At 52.8% G+C, this 18,323-nt stretch overlaps 6 protein-coding genes across 6 annotated transcripts; 4 read left to right on the plus strand and 2 right to left on the minus strand.

The window, feature by feature from the left end:
- Positions 1-1,015: 1,015 nt before the first annotated feature.
- On the plus strand, positions 1,016-2,116 carry J4E92_008347 (uncharacterized protein; the record flags this gene model as incomplete). The annotated part of the gene is made up of 1 exon (XM_051499699.1): positions 1,016-2,116. The coding sequence occupies one exon, from the start codon at positions 1,016-1,018 to the stop codon at positions 2,114-2,116; it is 1,101 nt and encodes a 366-aa protein (XP_051350075.1).
- A 135-nt stretch (positions 2,117-2,251) lies between these two features.
- Positions 2,252-4,171, minus strand: J4E92_008348 (uncharacterized protein; the record flags this gene model as incomplete). The annotated part of the gene is made up of 4 exons (XM_051499700.1): positions 2,252-3,225; positions 3,274-3,646; positions 3,696-3,808; positions 3,877-4,171. 4 exons carry the CDS (start codon positions 4,169-4,171, stop codon positions 2,252-2,254), a joined length of 1,755 nt encoding a protein of 584 aa, XP_051350076.1.
- Positions 4,172-6,029: 1,858 nt separating this feature from the next.
- On the plus strand, positions 6,030-7,183 carry J4E92_008349 (uncharacterized protein; the record flags this gene model as incomplete). Its single annotated transcript, XM_051499701.1, has 2 exons — positions 6,030-6,322; positions 6,424-7,183. 2 exons carry the CDS (start codon positions 6,030-6,032, stop codon positions 7,181-7,183), a joined length of 1,053 nt encoding a protein of 350 aa, XP_051350077.1.
- A 552-nt stretch (positions 7,184-7,735) lies between these two features.
- Positions 7,736-9,185, minus strand: J4E92_008350 (uncharacterized protein; the record flags this gene model as incomplete). The annotated part of the gene is made up of 2 exons (XM_051499702.1): positions 7,736-8,831; positions 8,881-9,185. 2 exons carry the CDS (start codon positions 9,183-9,185, stop codon positions 7,736-7,738), a joined length of 1,401 nt encoding a protein of 466 aa, XP_051350078.1.
- A 1,732-nt stretch (positions 9,186-10,917) lies between these two features.
- On the plus strand, positions 10,918-12,408 carry J4E92_008351 (uncharacterized protein; the record flags this gene model as incomplete). The annotated part of the gene is made up of 1 exon (XM_051499703.1): positions 10,918-12,408. The coding sequence occupies one exon, from the start codon at positions 10,918-10,920 to the stop codon at positions 12,406-12,408; it is 1,491 nt and encodes a 496-aa protein (XP_051350079.1).
- A 3,551-nt stretch (positions 12,409-15,959) lies between these two features.
- J4E92_008352 (uncharacterized protein) lies at positions 15,960-17,042 on the plus strand (the record flags this gene model as incomplete). Its single annotated transcript, XM_051499704.1, has 2 exons — positions 15,960-15,976; positions 16,037-17,042. 2 exons carry the CDS (start codon positions 15,960-15,962, stop codon positions 17,040-17,042), a joined length of 1,023 nt encoding a protein of 340 aa, XP_051350080.1.
- Positions 17,043-18,323: the final 1,281 nt, after the last annotated feature.

Genomic DNA, 18,323 nt, shown 5'->3' on the forward strand with positions numbered 1-18,323 from the left:
GTAGGCGTAGACAACAAGTGGTATGGAGAGGTAAGGAGTCGAGGCTTGCAGCGCGTGGCGACTGTGGAGCCGCATTGCTACATTATCAGACCAAAGGGATATCTCAAACCTCTCTTTTCCGTGCCTCAGCCTTGGGTCACCCTTGCGCCCACAATTACCCACTCATGCGAACCGTCGCATATCGGGTACTGGCTTGTTGTACAACGGCAGACGCTGCGATGTGAACTGAACGTCGCCAGTAGACCTTTTTTACCCATCTCTAGCCTATCGCATCATACTCTCTCCGTCGACAAATCTTCGGCCTGCTCTGATAACTATCGCGCTAGGCCTAGGCCTTGCAGTCCGTATCGAGGACATGGAGAGACACTATAGTCAACGCCTTGCAGGAGTCCACCACGCAGTTGGAGCAACGCCACACAAAACCCTGTCGTGTATCGCTCAACGGTGACCTACCCTTTAAGCCACGCTCTACGCGAGCTGAGATCGAAGGGTCAAGAGCACAAGGCTGTAAACACAACGGGACGCGTGATCGGTGTGGTTCCGCGACATCGCTCTACACAGATCGGTACAAGCAATGTGTATTTTATGCAATGTAGCAGCACATCACTACCGTGGTTGGGCCCCTTACGCTTCTATGAGAGATTGGCACGCATCCGCGGAGCACCCGGCAACAAGTCATGTCGATTGTAGACAGTCAGTGTGTATCTCACATTCAGTTCATTGGCGAGAACAAGTATCGGACTTAAAATCACTATATGCAGGACGCCTCTATGTTACCTACCAATGGATGTTGCACGGCATGTCCAACATCTCAGTCGAGGCGACCTGACTTCCCGACCCGTCTTCAAGTATAAGGTGCAAACGGACGTGTACCTCACATCGCGTACTAACCTCACCCTTCACTTACCCACGTGCGTAACAGTGTCAATGGACGACTACTGAGTACTCAAACCCCGGTTCTAGATTTCCAGAAGCCCGCCGCATCAAAGATAGCAACATACCCTCACGACCAGCAATGACCGAACAAAAGACCATCGCCCTCATCGGCTCCACAGGCTTCCTAGGTCCCTACATCACCGCGTCTCTCCTCCAAAAACATCCCCACACCACCATCCTCTGCCTAAACCGCAGTAAAGACGCAGAACAACGCACCACCTCGTCTCTCACCCACACCAGCAACGAAGACCTCACCCGCCTCACCTTCATAACAACCGACATCACACGCCCCAACCTCGGCCTATCCCCCACCCAATACCCCCACTTCACAACCAGCGTCTCAGAAGTCATCTTCAATGCGTGGAACGCAAATTGGGCAACGCCACTCATCGGTTACTTACCCCTTCTGAACGCTGTTCAGCATGTTATCACCACATGTATCGCCAGCCCCCTAAACCCGCGAGTCGTCTTCATGTCGTCGAATACCTCGATAATGAACCACCCAACCCAACACCCTTCCACGCCGCTCATCCCTGAGCAACCCGCCTGGGACTTTGCCAGTGCAGCGAACACGGGTTATGGCCAGAGTAAATGTCTCGCGGAGCAGCTTCTCGCGCGTGCAGGTCAACAGCACGGGTTACGCGTGGCCATCGTACGCGCGGGCCAGATCGGAGGCGCATCGTCCGCCATACTCAATGCGCCGCAGTGGCCGATCCAGGGCTGGTTGTACGTCATATTCAAGACAAGTCAGAAACTGGGGTATTGGCCCGTGAGGATGAATGCTGTGGATTGGATTCCTGTTGACACCCTTGCGGAAGGCATCGCCAATATCACGTTATCCCAACAAAGCACATCTGCAGACAATGTTAAAGTATACAACATGATGCACCCCCGCCCTGCGCCTTGGGCGCTGCTGCAGAAGGTGTTGGTTGGGCGGTTTGGACTCGAGGTAAGGGAGTGTAGCTTGCCGCAGTGGTTGGGTATGCTGGACCCGCAGAAGTTCAAGATGCATGCGTTTTTGATGGAGGCGGGGGAGGGGAGGGAGGGCGAGGCCATGGTTTTTAGGAATGAGAATGCGAGGGAGATGTTGCCGGAGGTTGAAGATGTTACGGAGGAGTTGGTGGAGAGGTGGTTGAGGGGGTGGGGTTTGAAGCTGGGGGAGGTGAGGGCGAGGCTGTGATCTGGGGTTACGGATGTCTAAGGATGGAAACGCAGAGATGACCTCAACATAGAATTCGATATCGTCAATTCTTAGCGCTACATATCATGCAACTGCGCTATACGGTCCTGCCGTCAGGTACTCAAAGCGTTCCATCTACAAAGTCTGCTTGCCTCTCGTCTCAATAGGCAGCACCAACATACTAAAGAACGCCGCAATGAACAATCCACCACTGGCGTAAATCGGCGCCTTGGGGTTACTTCCACCCGCCTGGATAGCAACAATAGGCGCGCAAAGACCAGCAACGCGGTTCAAGAAACTGCTCATTCCCGTACCAGTGCCACGGATTGGGGCAGGGAAGACTTCAGGCGTGTACGCATACAAGACACCGTACATGATGTTCTGGAAGAAAGCCTCGAGACAAGTGAAAGCGAGCTGGAAGTCGGAGTCGGAAGAGATGGTGAAGAGGAAGACAAAGACACCGGTGATGACGGTGGCAATGGCCATTGTGCCCTTGCGGCCGACGTATTTGAGGTCGACGGTGTAGCAGGCGAGGATTGATCCGGGGACTCCGACGATGGCGGTGATGGCGTAGTTGCGGTAGACGATGCTGATGTCGTTCTCGACGCCGCCACCCGAGTTCTTGAGGTACTGCGGGAGGAAAGCGTTGAACAGCGGATAAGCCATACCGATAGTCGACCATTGGAACCAGAGGAGCGCAGTGGTAAGGCCAATCTTCTTGTCCTGGAAGAGAGTCCTGAAGCGCTTCATCGAGAAACGGCTAAGAGAGCGCTTGACGATTTCGAAGACGCTGAGCTTGACGTCTTCTCCGGTGACTTCTTGATCGCCGCCAATTTGGTTGAGAATGTCCTCGGTGAGCCAGGTGTGCGTCTTGTTGTAGTGCGCAATACCGTAGACGGTGGCGACGGCCTCGGCTTGGCGACCGCGAGACAACAGGAACTTGGGTGACTCGTAAAGATGGAAAAGGAAGAAGCGGCAGATGAACATGAAGAATGTGATGGCGCCGAGAGTTAGGATGAGGTATCGCCAGCCCATGTTGTCTTCCATGCGGCATTGTCCGATGGGAGTACCGTCAGCGCATGAGAAGTTGGGAATGAATGCCCATGCCACTGCAGGTCGTTAGTCAATGATGAGTATAGCTGGCGGTATCGACTTACGGAGCGAGGCAACCAGATTACCCACGGGCCAGAAGATGGAAAGAAGCGTAAGGAGGTTTCCTGATGTTTGAGGCAGGAATTCGAGGAACAGAGCGCCGTCAACTGGGAGGTTACCGCCGACACCGAGACCAATGCAGGCGTAGAGTGCACATGTGCCGATCCAGTTGGGCCCGCCGCCGGATGCAAGACCAAAGACACCAGCGAGGAAAAGAGTAAAGTTGAAAGCGAGGCGACGACCGATAATATCAGAGGCGGTACCCCAGAAGGAAGCGCCGATGCAGAGACCCAGGAAGAGCGCTAGTGTGGTGTATCTGACTTCCGTCTCGCTGACACCGAACTCAACGCTGAGTTGTGGTAGTGTAAGAGCAACACCCTGTATCTTGGTAAGCCCTGTTGGTTGATGAGGAATTTGATATGCGTACCTGCAGCCACAAGTTGTCGGCCATCCAACCGCCACCGCAAAGAGCAAAAAGCTGCCATTGGTAGCGGCCCATGCCCATATCCTGCAAGGCTTTGTTGATAACCTTGGACTTGCCTATGGAAGATCAGTACTGTTTCCTCGTGACAATTACCAGAGGTGATAGGAAAAGCCACACGACGTACGGTCATATGGCGTGTCGTTGTCCGAAGCGGCGACCTCTGCTTCAATCTCTGCCTTCAATGCTGCGACTGTCAAGCCATGGTTAACAACACCACTAGATGCATTACTGTCAGGGCGCGTGAGACCATCTTCTGGTTTGTCGTCTTTGGTCGTTTTCTCTGTTGCAGCGAGGGAGGCGCGTGGGTGGGTGGAAGCTACAGAAGCGCGATGGGTCGAGTCATCAAGAGGCACATGGACGCCGGGGAATTCGTCGACATGATGAGCCTTGAAGGGATTCACAAACATAGTTCGGACCATCTTGGCGTAATGATGGTGGTGGTGCCGCGATGGAGGATGGGCGTGATGTTGTTGCTTGGGGTTGGCGCAATGGTAAGGAAGGGTGCGATAATGGGGTAGTCGCAAGTGGGATGATGATGTCCAGGGTCGTCGAGTTTTCGATGGCGCTGTAATCTGGTGGCGTTGTCGTTTATGTGTCGAACCGTCACGGCGTCTTCACCCAAGCAGGATGCTAAAGGCTTGTGAGGCTTGGAAAAGCTTGTGTATTGGATATGGCAAGCTTCCGCGACAGCAGGGTCGCAGGAAATTGATGACAAGAGTTACACGAGCTCGGTCCTGAAGGAGGGTCATGGCCCCTCATATACTCCAGCTCTCCCCGGCGCCGCCCCTGTCAAAAAATCTTTTGGAACGGACAGATGGTGTGGAGTCGTTGGTACGGTGCGCCAAGGTAGCGGCATTAAGGCGCGCCGTGACGTAGTGCTTGGTGGACCAAGCATCAGACCCCATCACGTTCCTCTGCCGTTCACTGCAAAGATCATCCCACGTCGCCTCTGTGGTTCGCTCGATCCTATTGGGCTTGGCCTTAGCTAATACCATCGGTCTGGTAAGCTTTGCACTCTCTCTTCTTGTGCGTGGGTGCGCCTGCAGCAGCGCGCCTGATGAGCGCAGTGACAGAACCTTACACGGTGAGCCCTCGATGAACACAACAGTTCACTGACCAGGTGCATCGGTTGACAGTGATGGCTACCAGCACAGATCGTCGTTGCTACTGCGACGTTGACCTCTCGACGCGAGGCTGTTCGCTTGTGGCGGACCCGACGAATTTTGCCGCGTGCCGAAACGCGACTAGACTAAAGACGTGCCGATTACGTTTACTTTCGCAGGCTTCGCACACGCGAAATGGCTAAGAAGACCGGCCTCAAATCATCGCCAGACGTTAATCACACCGACAGTAAGCGGGGTGGCTCGAGTGTTCTCGTTGAATGCCCAGATCAGGCATGACGTCCCAGAGATTGATATCTCAGAACGCGCGGGATGCTTGCGACCCCAACATTGATGGGAGATCGACATTCCCTGAATGCGCGGCCTGCCACTGCTAATCTACTGGAAAGACCGAGACCGAAACGCTCGAATTGCAACGAGAAATCTGCCGTTCACTGTGGCAGGTTGTTGGACCCTTGCCCGGCTCCACACCTGCCAACCACTGCAGTAAGTTCACCGGTCTCCTCCGAATGCAACACTTTCCCTGGCAGCACGTGCCGAGTAGGCGCGAGGGTGGGCCTGCCCCAAAGCAAGTCGCATCGACAACGGGCAATGTCACGCGACATGCTCGATTCAAGGATGCAGGACCTTTCTGTTGACCTCGTATCGCCTCGGTACTGTAGTGTTACCCGAATGTAACCTACGTACCATATTACTTGGCGACAGCAAGATCAAGAATCTTTCGGTTCTTCCCACCATGTATCGCCTGAGTCTGACACCGACTGCATCCCTCGAGCGACATCACCGGCAAAGCTGCAGGACGGCATGCATGATACTGAGGAATGTTTGCGCACTCTGCGCCCGGTGTCGGCATCTTCCCAGTATCAGCCTTACAAAGATACATAAGGTTTGATTCGATCTTTCCATCTCTTCGCTTCAACTACCACAGCTTTGCGTCGAGGCTGCTTTGAGGTGAGATGCGTGTTCAACCCAAATGGCAACGGCGAACGTCGTTTGACATTGGACGAGGTAGTCGCCCTCCTCATTGATCCGCTCTATCATGGGTCAGCCTTCCTTCGAGTAACATACACCAGCATCCTCCATCAACAGTGCCATGAACACCACTCGGCAATAGCACGACCATCATTTCTATCATCAGTTACTACCAGCTACCAGGATGTGCGGTGCAGAACCTCTCGTCAGCAAAACCAGCGCTGAATCCGTGGATGAATTCTACACGCTACTTGAGGAACGGAAACGTTTTGCAGCATCCCGATCGATCACAACTACACCCAAATGGCCAGCAGCCCGCAATGATCACTATTGTGACCAAGAGGTGTGTCGACACGATGTCATCGACCTTTCTTCTCTATGTGAGCCGTCCGACAGCGATAGCGACTGGGAGCCATACATCACGGGTGTCAAGAAATTCCCCATCATCGGATACGAATCTCCATCGAACAGTGAACAGTCCATTACTGAGAGCTGCCGTCAATACTTTTCTGATGACGCGGATTAGTACGTTGTTGAGGACGTCCAGATCAAGGAAGTAGCCTGCTGACATCATGTAGCATCGTCCGTCTCCGTTACAACACACCACCCACAGTCTACGATGACCAAGACCACGGAAGCCGTCGAACGTCTTCGATAGACCCCAAATCAAGCATTCGCGCCCTTCGACAAGAACTCGACAACCTACAGATCAGCAGCGCACAGTCTTTTCTTGACCTAGAGGAGCAGTTAGACAACCTCTCGTCATCATATGGCATCCTACGCAGGGACTACCAAGGTCTGGCCGACAAGCACAACGAACTCCTGGGGCTTTCATTGAAGCAATGCAAAGAGCTAGGCAATCAAGCCAAGGTCTTGATGGAGTTGAGTGAGTGGAAGATGCGCACTCAGAACAGCTTTGCTGCGGTACGTGTTCAAGGGCAAGAACCGGAAGTTTTGTATTTCGACACACCGCGTTCGACTTCCACGGCGGAGATCGGACTGGAGGATCTGAGGGCTACTCCTCTCGCAACGGAGAGTCAGGCTGTTACACCGGCATCGGATGAACGAGACCACGGTGTCGGAGGAATACCGCCACCTCCGACCATGCCTCCCACGACGCCTGAACGACGTGCCACACATCCGCGCTTGGTCCTGAGACTATCGGCCAAGCCAGTCATGAAGGAGGAAGTCCTGCAATCCCCTGGTGCTTTGGCAACAGACGAGCCGCAACGCCCGAAGCGTGTCAGGAGGCCCACGGAGAAGCGCAAGGCCGCTGAGCTGGAGGCCATGTCCGCAAGGAAAGCGAGGAAGCTGAGTTGCAAATCAGCCCCGTTCTGATTGCGTGAGTGTAACGTCTGGTCTGTTGTTGACATGGTGTTGAGGGATTAGTGAGACCATCGGTTAAGCATGGTGGTTTGCAGTGAGTATAGCAACAATAACATCCTTGCTTTTCCCTCAACACGTACAAAGGAAAATGAAGTTACTAAATAAAAGCTTGTCTCCCTGCACCGCCACACATGACGATGTTCGCGGCGCCGCGACTTAGGGCCTCCGAAGGTTTTCGGGGTTGAGCCACCCTGCGACACTTAACTTCAGCGCCGTCTGCCCTTTTCTGAAGGTCTAAATCTGTGGAAATTCGTGTTGGTGTTTTGTTTATGCCAAATCCATGGATCTTGCAATCGTGAGTGCATTGTTTGGACATCGCATCGAGTGCGAGATTGCTCCAAGTGCTACTGCGTGTACAACTACGAGTAACGTATGGTATTACTATGTATTCGGCAAAGAAACTAATATGTATGAACGTAGAAAAATGACCCAAGACACCAGGCATGTGATTTATAGGATGCTGCATGAGAGCGCACCATTGTCAAAACGCCAGCGTCGGCAGCATCACGATCCATCACCAGTAGCGTTCCAGCCATCCGGCTCTCCCTGCGCGTAAACGTCTATATGCAAATCCTGCCAATCCCAAATCTGCTCCATGCCACCCATATCGACAGCAGCCGGATCGCCGACCGTGCCAAAGGGGTTTTGAGCGAGGAACTGATCGATATCGAACGAAAGCTCATCCGAGATCGTCATCGACGGAAGATCGCCAGCAGTAGAAAGTACCGGTGCAGCGGTCGGCTCTGGTGGCGCTGTGTTCTTCACCGGTGGCATGATTGCTGCGGGCGCAGGCTCATGCGCCGGAACCGGTGGCGTCGTTGTAGGTACCGAGGAAGAACTCTGTCGTTGCCGCTTGCTAGCCGACGAGTACCGCGAAAGCTCCGGTGTGGCCTGCACGAGCTTGAAGAGGAAGTTGTACGATGTAGCGCCTAGTTTCGTTGTCCCGCTGAGTTGATGCAGCATATCCAGCGAGCTTTCGATTGCATCCACAATCTCTTCGCGATGAGGCAGGAGGTGCTCGCGGTCGTGGATAATAGCCGAGCAGAGTAAGGTCGCCGTGTCGAAGATCGCAAAGACAACCATGTGGAACTTCGCGTTGATGGGGAACTCGTGGTCGAAGAGCTGGCGCGCTACTTTCAAAAGACGCAACGCTATATCTACGCCTTTCTTTCGGAACTCGTCGTCCTGGTCGGCTATCGCGTCTCGCCGTTCTCGGGTCAGGTAAGGTTTGAAGAAGTTCAGCATCGTTACGAAGATGACGCAATGCAGCTGACAGCGTTGGAACACGAAGAAAGGATGGGACTCATCGAATGACGTGTCGGGGTCTGTGAAGCGGAAGATGGGGGGTAGCTCTTCGATGAACTTTTCGCATTCCGCTTCTATCGCCAGGACCTGCTTGTCCGAGAGGGCGTGTTCAGATTGGGCATTCCCCATGGTAGCGGCGATCCTACGGCCGAGGGTTGCTTGAAGGGCGATGTGTGCGAAGGGTGATAGTAGGTTTGGCTCCGTGGTCGACTTGTCGAGCCGTAGATTGGGGAACTTGAAGTCGAGATTCTTTTGGTCGATCAGGTTTGGACGGCCGAGCCATGCTGACATTTGCCTGCACGAAAATTAGGTCATGCTCTTAGAATGCGAAGGTTTGAACTTACCAGTCCCAGATGTACAGCAACGTCCAGAGACGTCTCCTGATCTCTATGTCGAACTCGCACAGGCCTTCGATACCTCCATCCTTATCGATACCCAGCTCTTGCGCTTCCCGGATCGTGCGCGAAAGCGCATGCCACGACTCCACGATCTTGGACTCGGCCTTCAACCAAACGCACTTCAAAAACAGCTCTTGCACGCGTTCAACGCTCGTTCTCGCTGCTCCAAAGCTCCGGCTCAATTCTTCCGCTGCGTCAGAGAATCGGTCTGTCAGAGTCTGGCAATTGCAAGCCAGCTCAAACTCGATCATTTTGCGAAGTGCGGGTGTGAGGTACTGCACTGAGTACGCGCAGATTCTTAAGAGCAGGCAGGTAAATTCTGGAGAAAGTTGCTTGCCGGCACCGCGATCTGCCCACCATTGGACGTACTGTTCGGCTAATGTTGGCCCGTATATTGCAGTGTAGCGGTAGTTGACGACATTGAGGAAGTGGTTGACGAACGCATCTGCTCGTGGTTAGAGAATGGATCGCTAAAATCTCGCGATGTTTGTGCCTACCCGTTATTGATCTTGGTGGCACGGCTGAAAGAACTTTCTCGAGAACATCCGTCGTGACGGAGCTTTCTGTCGGTGAGTCTTTCCGCGGACCGTTCTTGAACGCGTTAGTTGATATCAATGTTTTGCGAAATGCTCTTACCTCTTCCACCCCGCCTACTTTGTAGTGCACATGACCAGGCATGTACCCCCACGCTTTCAGCCCATCTTCAAGCTCTTCTTGTTCGCCATCTTGCGACAGGAATTGCGGCTCTGCAGAGTCAGGAGCGCTTCGTTTTGTGCCTTTGATGCTGGATGCCGAATTTTCACTGCGCAATCGCTGTTACTACCGCGTTCCGCTAATGGCGGGGTAGGCAGGACGATCTACATACCGAGACGACTCTGGAGAAGGCTCCTGCTGCCCTCTTTTGACAGAGAATTGACAAAGATGGGGTACTTTTCGTGCCTGACAGTGATTACAGGGCCATTCTCGCGAGCACTAGCCGCGTCATTAGTTCAAGGGGTAGACGCAGGGCCAATGTGGAGTGTCGTCACCTTTTGCTTCCTCCGTTGACACTCAGTACAGGACGTCGTCGCGCGACTGTCTTTCAGCGATTGCATGGTCGCCATTACACTTGATTGAAGACCGGTCAAGATTGCGTAGTTCAAGGTTTATGAAAGCATGGCGAACGGACGAATCCAACGCTGTTGAGTTGTGGATCGGACCCTAAGACCGACCCCACCAGATCCACAAGAGCCGCCGCGCCACCTCCACGGGCCGAAGTTTTGGAGCCAGCCAGAGCTGACCCTGATTTCTCAGCACGTCATGTGATGTGTGGCGACGCTTTTCCGTACGAAAAACTGTAATGTCTACGCGAGCGGAAACCTCAATTCTGCAGGATCGACGGAACCTCCGACATTGGCACAGTTTGCCCAGGCGGCAGTTGATTAAATCGCGCGGCTGTGCCACAATCCGGTGGCTTTGCTGACGGAGGACGCAGCGACAATGTTCGTTCCTTTCGACCTCGTTCATACGACTAGTAGTGTCGCCTACACGTCCCTGGCATTAGTTTTACTGATCTGCGCGCATCGTCTAGACCGCGCGAGGCTCGCTTGCGCACTTCGGGGTACCTTCCAGAGTCCCCCGAGGCCGAGCATCCGTGGATGTCACCTGACGACGCGGTCCATCAACGTGTCGCGCATCGAGGGCCTTAGGAAAGGTTGACATACTATGGCATGAGTATAGGTTCAATCACTTTATGGCATCGCGTCGGAAACAGTCGCGGTCATGTTGAAGGCCTCACTGGTGTTGCCTTGGCTAGTCCGGGCATGATGTCATCGCACCTCGGATGCTGCTTGCAGCCTGGCAGCTAATCTCAAAACACCACGATACCGGCACATAGTGACATCTACGGCTAGCAGCTTCAAAGGTCTTCAAAAATGTAACCCAGGTCTAAAATGCCACTTCGTCCTCTCCCACAGCAGCACCTAGGACGCCGCTTTCGACATCATGGCACGCGCCCTGCCTCTCATACCCTGGTCCAAGACCTCCATTCTTAATTGTCGCATGCATTTGAACTCGTCGAGGATAGCGCAGCACGCAGCTCTGGACCTGTTCGTTCTTGGATTTCCCCACCAAGCCAACAAACTTCTCGAGTCAATCCAAAAGTACGGTCTTGACACAACAACCTGGGACTACTACGGTCACACTACCGAAGAGCAGTTGCAAGGAGCATGGACAACTAGCGACACTTTCCCAACATGGGCCCGCAGAGCAGACGACGCGAATGCGGATAGCATCAGCACCGCGGGTTTACCGAACAACATCGCAACGAAAGCTGAGGAAGGGACGCTCAGTAAAGAAGATGTGGAAACCGTACGCGAGCGCCTAAATATGAAGCCGGATGCTACCTACAGGCATGCCGGGGAAACCATGACGCTCGGTGCGGTGACACAGATTGCGTTACTTGCGGACGAGCATCGTCTAGCTACCAGTCTGGTCGAAGATAACATAAAAGAACTATATCAGTACTTGCTGGATAATTGGGACAACCCAGATAGAAGCGGTGACGAGACCAGGCACTACATCTTTCGTCGCCAAGGCTTGGAGGATTGCCCAGGCATCTGGCCCGTTCTCGCGTCTGTTAAGCTCGGGGATACATTCGGTGTGCGTGCATCTGACGTGGATGAATATGTCAAAGAAGGTTGCGCCCTCATCGAGAAGCGTTCTACCGAAGGCCCCGCTCGACCGTATCGATCCAAAACGATGGCCGAACTTGTAAAGATGGTTGACAAAAACATCCTCACCGAACGCGAAGATAGCAGTGAAGATACAATACCCACTGTTCTCAAGGACGGCGCAACGGAAGCTCAGATTGCCGCCCTCGAAAATCGCCTCTCCTCACCCGACGAGCATTCGTTCGTCGCGCTCCCCGGCGGAAAGCTTCCTGATGACTACAGAGACTTTCTACGTGCGAGCAACGGCATCGATGAGGATATCTTCTACAGCACGGACGAAGTCAATACATCAGGAAGCTGGATGCATGACATGGACTATACTCTGTTCCCCAACGAAAACAACGGCCACCTCCTTCATGGCAGCGATAGAGACTTCGACGAGATCGAACTAGGCGACTACGCGTGCTTCACCATCGGCACTGGCGATGGTGAAGGCAACGTTACACTTATACCACCTGCGTCGGTCAAACCCATCGTCGCGAAATTCGAGAAGGTGTACGCGGAAGCAAACGAGGGAAACAAGAGAGTTTATGAGCGTGCAGCTTTGGATCTTTATGGTGGTATAGATCAGCTCAGGGCGTTGGAGTGGCTATGCATCGAGTTTCAGCACTCCGCGTATGAGGAGAGAATTTGGGGTGGGCTTAAGCCTTTTCTGGAAGAGTATGTCAAGTGGGGAGTTGATCAATGGGGCGCAGTGGAGAGACGGGAAAGGAGGGACATGAAGAAGGAGCAGGAGGAGAAGGCTAAGAAGAGGAAGAGGTAAGATGGTCAGTCTGATGGGGTGAGCGACGACACCAAGTCCCTTCGTGCGACGTAGGATTTGTAGTCCGTCATATGGAGGCTGTGACCCCGCCTTAAGCTCACTGTCAGCCTCGCAGTGGCGCAGTCGCGGCTGAATTGGTTCAGATAGGCAGCATTGCTGGGATAGGCAATGTCTCCTTCTTTAAACGGTAGTGTCGGCAAAACTCGGTGTGCGACGGGCCTTGGGCTGCATGTCAGCACTGGTCTCGCGTATAAAGACTGCAAAGCCTCTGGCAGACGGAGAGCATTCGCGCGCTAAATGTCCATGACACTCTGATTCGCATGGCTCTGCAACCCTTCTACTAATACCAAAAGCCAGTTTTACGACAACTTGGCGCGCGTTTCAACATTTTGAACGATAGACGAAAGACCGAACGATGTTACAATTACAAATTGAGGTGCCAGAGTACGACAAAGGATGGCCACGGTTATCAGGAGATGTAAGCAGCGGAAATACTGCATCGTTGAAAGTACTGTTCAAATATCACGGAGTCGACCCAAATCTGCAGGAAGAACATGGCTACTCTCTACTGCACAGCGCGGTGCACTCTCGCTCAGAAGTTGTTGTCAAACTGTTAGTTGAGAAAGAGGAAGTCAACGTCAATATACGCGACAACAAAGGTCGAACTCCATTGTGGGAAGCTGTCTCGCGAGGCTACAAGGCTGTCGTTGAGCTATTGCTAGACAGCGATAAAGTGGACCCCGATGCGAAAGATGACAACGGCCGAACACCACTATTTGCCGCAGTGATGGGTCGAAGTGGCATCTCACTATCCGCTACGATAACGGGGGAAGGCTTTGTAATACCTGCGACCATAACAGCGATGGAGGGCATCGTAGAATTGTTGCTTGCTAGCGGAAGAGTTGACCCTGACGCAAAAGATGCACTTGGTCTTACACCTTTAGCGTGGGTCTCGCGAGATGGGGACGGGTCGATAAAAATTGCCGAGATGTTACTCAGTACTGGTAGAGTGGGTGCGAATTCTAAGAACTCGCTCGGCATAACACCTCTCTTGTGGACTGCGCCATCTCACAACGATAAGATGCAGAATTTTCTGCTCAGCAGTGGCAAACTTGATGAAGACCTGAGGCCAAGCAAGGGCTCCGGCGACGTCGACTCTCGATACATCACTCATTGGATAAATTCATGCGACGCCCAACACGGAACACAATGTAAGCCAGCATCTCTCAAGCACAAGTCACCTCAGCAATTGCCGCATTGGGTTATCGACGTCGGCCGGGAGTGCTTAGTCCCTGGGAATACTGTACCGCGTTACGTTGCCTTGAGCTACGTATGGTCACAAAAGTCTTTCAACGCCAGGGATAAAAAGCGTTCAACTGACAGTATCTTGTTGAAGAAGCTCAATCTATCAGCTTTCCAAACACCTGGTCACCTGAAACACGTATGGTCGCGACTCCCCACCGCCGTCAAGGACGCCATACTGTTAGTCCGCAGGCTCAAAGAGATTTACCTGTGGGTCGACTGTTTATGCATCGTCCAAGACGACGAAAAGACAAGAGAGCAAGTGGATCATATGGGCGATATATACTCTGGTGCACATTTTACTATCATAGCGGCAACTCATCGCGGCCAGCTCTCTAGCTCTTGGGTTGGAGCTAGAGGAGATGACGAGGTAGAACATATGTTCGACAAACTCTACAGTTCCAAATGGGCTACCCGTGGCTGGACCTTCCAGGAGCAGATGCTCTCAAAAAGAGCTATTGTATTTACCGACCGCTACATGTTTTGGGAATGTCAGCAAGATGTTTGGAGCCCAGACGAACAAACGCCGGAAATGACTGGGACCAAAAGTGCTACCTTTACAGTCCCACACTATGAGAAGGCTAGCCGTATGCTGTCCAGCTGTTACCCTGACTTCGACTTGTACACAGAGATGATCGGTCTTTACAACAGTCGTGTGTTTACATACCCCCAAGATGTTTTACCAGCCTTTTCTGGTATTTTGACAACCCTCGCACCTAACTTTCCTTCCGGATTTCAGTATGGTTTACCTCGCGTACATTTGGACATCGCACTCTTATGGCAACCCTTCCGCAGAACACGTCGCAGAGTAAGAGAAGATGAAGCCACAGGTATCATAGCGCCGAAAACGCATCTGCCTTCATGGTCATGGTGCGGCTGGACCTGTCCTGTTGACCCGTATCATCTCCGGACACGGTCCTCATACTTCAGTTACAACAATCTCACCTCTGAAATGCCGGTCTGGAGAACGCAAAAGCTCGTACAGTGGTACTGTCTACCCGAAGATATGCATTGCCAAGTACCAGCAGATGGCCCATTGTTCTCCCTAGATAGAGCGTGCATCGACATCAAAGACGACAAGCTCTCAAATAAACGAGCGATTCATATGAACGATGACTGTCGCGCGACCGAAGGAACTGCGGACACCATTTCCTCAGCTGCTGAAGAAACAATCCCGTCACCCCATCTCAGTACCACCCCGCATGCTGCGAATCCGCAATGCATTTTCCATCCTCACGACTCCTGGCCTTTCCTTTCGTGTCAGACATCATGCATGTCATTATACATTGGCGCTGTGCATTATTCCTCTCCGGGACGAGGAGCAAAACTAAGGAGGGTTGGTGGATGGCCGTCGATATTTAAGCTTCCACAATTCGCGAAAGCGCCAACACTAGACAACACATGCGACCTAGTCTGTCTTGAAACCCAGGAAGGGCTCACAGCCGGTACGCTGCGGCATATGGAGAAGGCTAAACTCGAGCTAGGCGATACCGTGGAGCTCATAGCCGTATCTACAGGAACTGTCAACTCCACCGGTGTTGAAGGTGACGAAGAGGATAAGCTGTATAGATTTGTGATGGAGGCATTTGTGGGCAGTGGTCCGGTGTATGCAGAGACTTCCGAATACCTGGGTCAGTACAACAAGCCTGCTTCTATCCCAAGCGATGCCGAGCTAATCAACCACTAGAAGCCAAGAAAGAGATGGAGTTGTATGGTGAAGAAGGCCCAGATGGACGGGAGTACCACTTCTACAACGTGCTATGGGTTGAACGCGAGGAAGGAGTAGCATACCGGCGTGCAGCAGGACGCGTACCGAAGGCGATATGGGATGCAAGTTGTACTCCGCTGACGAAGATCATCCTTGGTTGATCACGGTCGATCGATAGACGAGAATGCATCTCTACTTCGCCTCTACGCCCGCATCACTCTCTTGTATTTGTAATCAAGCCCCTAGTCGGGTAAGCGGCATCACATGCGTGGGGACGGGTCAGGCAGCTTCGCGCTATGAGCATGCGTTTGTAGCTCTAGGAGCTACGGACATGTGTTGCGCAGCAATCACGTTGACTGCGCCACTAGCTCGAACTCCGGACGAAAATCGACGGTGTCCGTGCCCGGACGACATCACAATCCCATACATGGGGTAATCAGCAAGAGGAAATATAAACAGATATCGTCTGTTATACTCGAGAAGATCCTGTTTCGGGCCGAATGCTATTGATATACAATCCTCTTATACAACAGCTTTCAACATGGTGAAGATTTTCGCGTAAGCTTTCTTTCGATATCATTCGAAAGAAACTCGCTAACCTTTGCGTTAACCCTACAGAATTGGGGTTACTGGATGGGTTGGCAATGCAAGCGCTCGCGCGATCGCAGCAGCGCACCCGGACTACGAATGGACGGTCCTCCTTCGCAGCCAGACGAAAGAAGAGAGTGTGAAGCAATTCCTGCCCCAAGGAACACGATTCGTCATCGGAGACTTCGACAGTCACGATGTCATCTCCTCTGCGGCAGCTACTGCAGACATAGTCATAAACTGGGGCAGTAGCGACTACGAGCCGTTGACTAAGTCAATCATCGACGGCATGAAGAAGAACAAATCCACCTGCTATCTCATCCACACCTCAGGCTGCGGTATACTCACCGGTGAAGTTGCCAGGACGGAGACCTACGGCCAGGCTGCCACCAAGGTCTACGACGACTGGGACAATGCAACTGACCTCCTAACGCTCCCTCCCGAAGCGCCACACGTGAACATCGACACCATGATCCTGGCGCTCGACCGCAAAGCGCCGCACATCAAGACCATGATCGTCTGCCCACCGATCATATACGGCATGAGCCACGCCAAGGACACGCAGGAGCGTAGCGCAGCACGGCAATACGTGAACTCCATCTTAGATCGCGGAAAGGGCTTTGCAGTCGGCAACGGCAAGGCAATCGTGAACACGTTACACATTACCGATCTAGCGAACTTCTTCGTCAAGGCCACGGAAGCAGCCGCGCAGGGCGGTGGCGCCGCAACATGGGGAGGTGTGAACTCGTACCACTTTGTGGAAAGCGGCGAGATGGTCTGGGGCGAATTTGCGCAAGCTATTAGCAAAGCAGCTTTCGATAGAGGGCTACTGGATGCGCCTGATGTTGACTACCTCAGCGCAGAGGAGGCGATGAAGATTGATCCAATCAGTAAAATTGGTTACGGCTCCAGTGCGCGGTCTAAAGCTGTTCGCGCTTACAAGACTCTTGGTTGGAAGCCGGAGATGCTGGGGATCTATGAGGATTACCTTTCGAACTGGAGGTTCAAGGCGGGCGAACCGCACCTGTTCATGTAAAGCTAATTACAGATCGTCAGTTTGCGCCTGCGACAACAGCCTAGAATATCGTCTTCGCTGCTTTGCTGTTCGTTGCGTAAGCGTTGAACACGTTCCGTAGAGCCATGGCTAGCTACATCTCTGGACTATGAGCAAAAAGAAGCGCACAGCAGTGAAGCGCGCCATCGTCCTGCGCGTTCTGTGTGGGTTTCGCACGAGGGAGACCGCGACTATGGATTTTGGAAGGGCAAAAAGAAGGTCGAAAACATACAACAGCGGGGATTCGCTAGTGGTCACCCACCTAACTACTAATCCGCCGGTATCATGCTTGTATATGGCTGAGCGGACGGGAAGCCTAATTTTCATGATCCTATGGTCGTATGTGAAGGAATGGGTGATAAGCCAGATTATATTCCCATGGTGGCGACTCAACGAAAGATGTGGTCGAGATGTGCAGTCCGGGCAGCTCCAGAACTGGCGTATGGCAGGGTGGCGTGACGGGTCTGGAAGAAACATGAATGACAATGGGTCAACACAATAGGTTAAGTTAGAATGTGACAGTGTTGTTGCAACCTCCGCGCGAAAGGAGGCGCGCGGGCATGTGCCACGCGAGCGCGTCACGTTCGTGCCAAGGACGCCAGTCAGGATCGCGTTACGCCGCTTCTCATCTCGGAACCGCGACATCTCCTGGGCATCGCAACACCACGCGGCAAGATGAGCTTCTGAATCCGCGCGTCCGTTATACTATCGTGTTCAAAAGTCAGGTATTGCGACATGCCCTGATCCCCAGAGCCATATCGTCGACCTGCCATGGTCCCTGCCAATCCCGACATTACATCACGCAGTCAGTTCATTTTTGACAATCACTATTCAGCGTGCATTAGCGTAGAAGGCCAGAATACCATGTGTAGGTTACATTGATCTAATAAGAATCCTCATGTGCGCGAACACATGATGACGCCGCAAAACGCTCGTGTACACGATGCGCTTCTCGTCGTACCTATGAAAGCCAGGCATTATCTATGTCTATTTGAAGTAGAATCAACAACGACTAGAAGTCTTTACTTGTTACCGCTACCGGTACCTTGGCCAGAGACGCCGCCACGACGACCGCCTTCTTGTTCATATTCGCCGTATGTTTCTGGCATTGTAGTGAGTTTGTTGGGAGGGATGCTTGTGTTGAAGATGGTGGTCCTGGATGTGGTTATGGTGATGGTTGTGTAGGAGTGTAAGGTATGAGTGTGATTGGGTTGGTGCAGCACGAGAAGTTTATTTGTAGTAATTAGGCCGACGGTTGTTGAG

The sequence above is a fragment of the Alternaria infectoria genome (assembly GCF_024043175.1).
Source record: "Alternaria infectoria strain BMP 0036 chromosome Unknown scaffold_16, whole genome shotgun sequence".
NCBI lineage: Eukaryota > Fungi > Ascomycota > Dothideomycetes > Pleosporales > Pleosporaceae > Alternaria > Alternaria infectoria.